The sequence below is a fragment of the Neovison vison genome, chromosome 11 (assembly GCF_020171115.1).
Source record: "Neovison vison isolate M4711 chromosome 11, ASM_NN_V1, whole genome shotgun sequence".
NCBI lineage: Eukaryota > Metazoa > Chordata > Mammalia > Carnivora > Mustelidae > Neogale > Neogale vison.
Window position 1 is genome coordinate 95,328,417 of NC_058101.1, and position 2,704 is coordinate 95,331,120.

Below are 2,704 nucleotides of genomic sequence, written 5' to 3' on the forward strand. Positions count from 1 at the left end.
CAGGCCACTGACAAGGGAAGGACCATTTAAGTCCTTATTCTGTCTACTTGATAGAGTGCAGTTGGGGAGTTGCCTTTACTTGCACCAGGGAATAGGCTCCTGCTGACCCGTTGTTCCTCAGCATTTATCAGAATAACCTCACACTTGTATTAAGTTATTGTCTCCTTTACTTCCTGAGATATTCTGTTTTATATAAAAAAATCTATTGGGTGGGGGATAATATTGAAGTTCCCTTACAATAAGAGTTATGGAATCTGCAACTTATACTTGAGATATTTTTAGCTATGATTTTAGGCACAAATTATCTCTTATCCTAAAAGATTTTGATTCTTGTTCATCCTTGTATAACCATGCACAAATATTACATTGTTTACATAATTGTGGAACCTGTCAGGTTACACAGATATTGAGTACATTATCCTTCAACGCACATTATGGACTGAATATTTGCACTACCCTCAACTTTCAAAGCCCTAACTTTCCAAGTGATGACGGCAGTTAGAAGAGGGGCCTATGGGAGGTAACTAATTTTAGATGAGGTCATCTGGGTAGGGTTCCATGATGAGATTAGTATCATTAGAAGAGGAAGAGACCAGGCGAGATGGCCGCCACGGAGGGGGTTGGGGAGGCTGCGCAGGGCAGCGAGTCTGGTCAGCCGGAGCCGCCACCGCCCCAGCCACACCCTCCGCCGCCCCAGCAGCAGCAGGAAGAAGCTATGGCGGCTGAGCCCGGAGAAGCAGTGGCGTCCCCTATGGACGACGGGTTCCTGAGCCTGGACTCGCCCACCTATGTCCTGTACAGGGACAGAGCAGAATGGGCTGATATAGATCCAGTACCGCAGAATGATGGCCCCAATCCAGTGGTCCAGATCATTTACAGTGAAAAATTTAGAGATGTTTATGATTATTTCCGGGCTGTTCTGCAGCGTGATGAAAGAAGTGAACGAGCTTTTAAACTAACCAGAGATGCTATTGAGTTAAATGCAGCCAATTATACAGTTTGGCATTTTCGGAGAGTTCTCTTAAAGTCACTGCAAAAGGATCTACATGAGGAAATGAACTACATCACTGCAATAATTGAGGAACAGCCCAAAAACTATCAAGTTTGGCACCATAGGCGAGTTTTAGTGGAATGGCTAAAAGATCCATCTCAGGAGCTTGAGTTTATTGCTGATATTCTTAATCAGGATGCAAAGAATTATCATGCCTGGCAACATCGACAATGGGTTATTCAGGAATTTAAACTTTGGGATAATGAGCTGCAGTATGTAGACCAACTTCTTAAAGAGGATGTGAGAAATAACTCTGTCTGGAACCAAAGATACTTTGTAATTTCTAACACCACTGGCTATAATGATCGTGCTATATTGGAGAGAGAAGTCCAGTACACTCTGGAAATGATCAAACTAGTACCACATAATGAAAGTGCATGGAACTATTTGAAAGGGATTTTACAGGATCGTGGTCTTTCCAAATATCCGAATCTGTTAAATCAGTTACTTGATTTACAACCAAGTCACAGTTCCCCTTACCTAATTGCCTTTCTCGTGGATATCTATGAAGACATGCTAGAAAACCAATGTGACAACAAGGAGGACATTCTTAATAAAGCATTAGAGTTGTGTGAAATTCTAGCTAAAGAAAAGGACACTATAAGAAAGGAATATTGGAGATATATTGGAAGATCCCTTCAAAGTAAACACAGCACAGAGAGTGACCCACCAACAAATGTACAGCAATAACACCATCTGGAAGAACTCAATGGAATGCTTTTATTTTTTTAAGAGACTCTAATGCAGGAGTTTAAAACTAAAGCAGTCATTCCCTTTGCCTGTGGTGTAAAACGTGTAATTGCACAGGTAATTGCTTTTTAACAAGAACTAAGTGTGATGCTCCTTGGGTGCTGCTGCTATTCAGACTAGTAATTTGATTCTAAAGCAAAGTAATTTGGGGGGAGGGAGAAGAAACAGAAAGTCTCATGAAGGAACTTTTGTAGACTTACCAACATTTACTCTAATCCCTTAGCATCAGCTCCTCCCTAAAGGAACTATGCATCAGGATTTGCACCATTAATGAACGCAGGTAACTTGTATGTAATGGATATAAGATAACTTAAATTTGGGTTCAGGAAGCAGGGAATGCAATGTTACATTAGAGCTGCTATGTCACACTCACAGTATCTTGCTATCACTGTAACCAACTAATGCCAAAAGAATGATTTTGTAATAAAATTATAGATGTATCCTAAAAAAAAAAAAAAAAGAAGAGGAAGAGACCAGAGCTTGCTTCCATGTTCTTGCTCTCCCTCTCTGCCATTTGAGGACACATAGAGATAGTGGCCGTTTACAAGCCCAAAATAAGGTTCTCGCTCTGAACCAACTCTGCTAGTACCTTGGTTTTCCCAGCCTCCTATGAAAAACAGTAATTTTTCAGTAATGAAAAACTATGAAAAACAGTAATCTGTTAAGTCACCCTATCTAGTATGGTAATTTGTTATAGCAGCCAGAGAAGACTAAAACAACGTATCACTGTGGTTTGATCTAGTTTTCATTCAAAAATAAAAATAAAAATTTAAGAAAAATAGTTTAGGATCATAACCATTTAAAAAAATTTATGTTTATTCAACTTATTTTTATTGAAACTACATTTACATTCATCTTTCAAACTCAATGTTAATGACTGGGAGGGTCTCACTCCTCAGTTAA

The 2,704-nt window shown here is 39.6% G+C and overlaps 1 protein-coding gene across 1 annotated transcript; it reads left to right on the plus strand.

Moving 5' to 3' along the window:
• The first annotated feature begins 601 nt into the window (after positions 1-601).
• LOC122889230 (protein farnesyltransferase/geranylgeranyltransferase type-1 subunit alpha) lies at positions 602-2,264 on the plus strand. The gene has a single exon (XM_044224154.1). It carries the CDS (start codon positions 602-604, stop codon positions 1,739-1,741), a length of 1,140 nt encoding a protein of 379 aa, XP_044080089.1. The 3' UTR covers positions 1,742-2,264.
• The last annotated feature ends 440 nt before the right edge of the window (positions 2,265-2,704 follow it).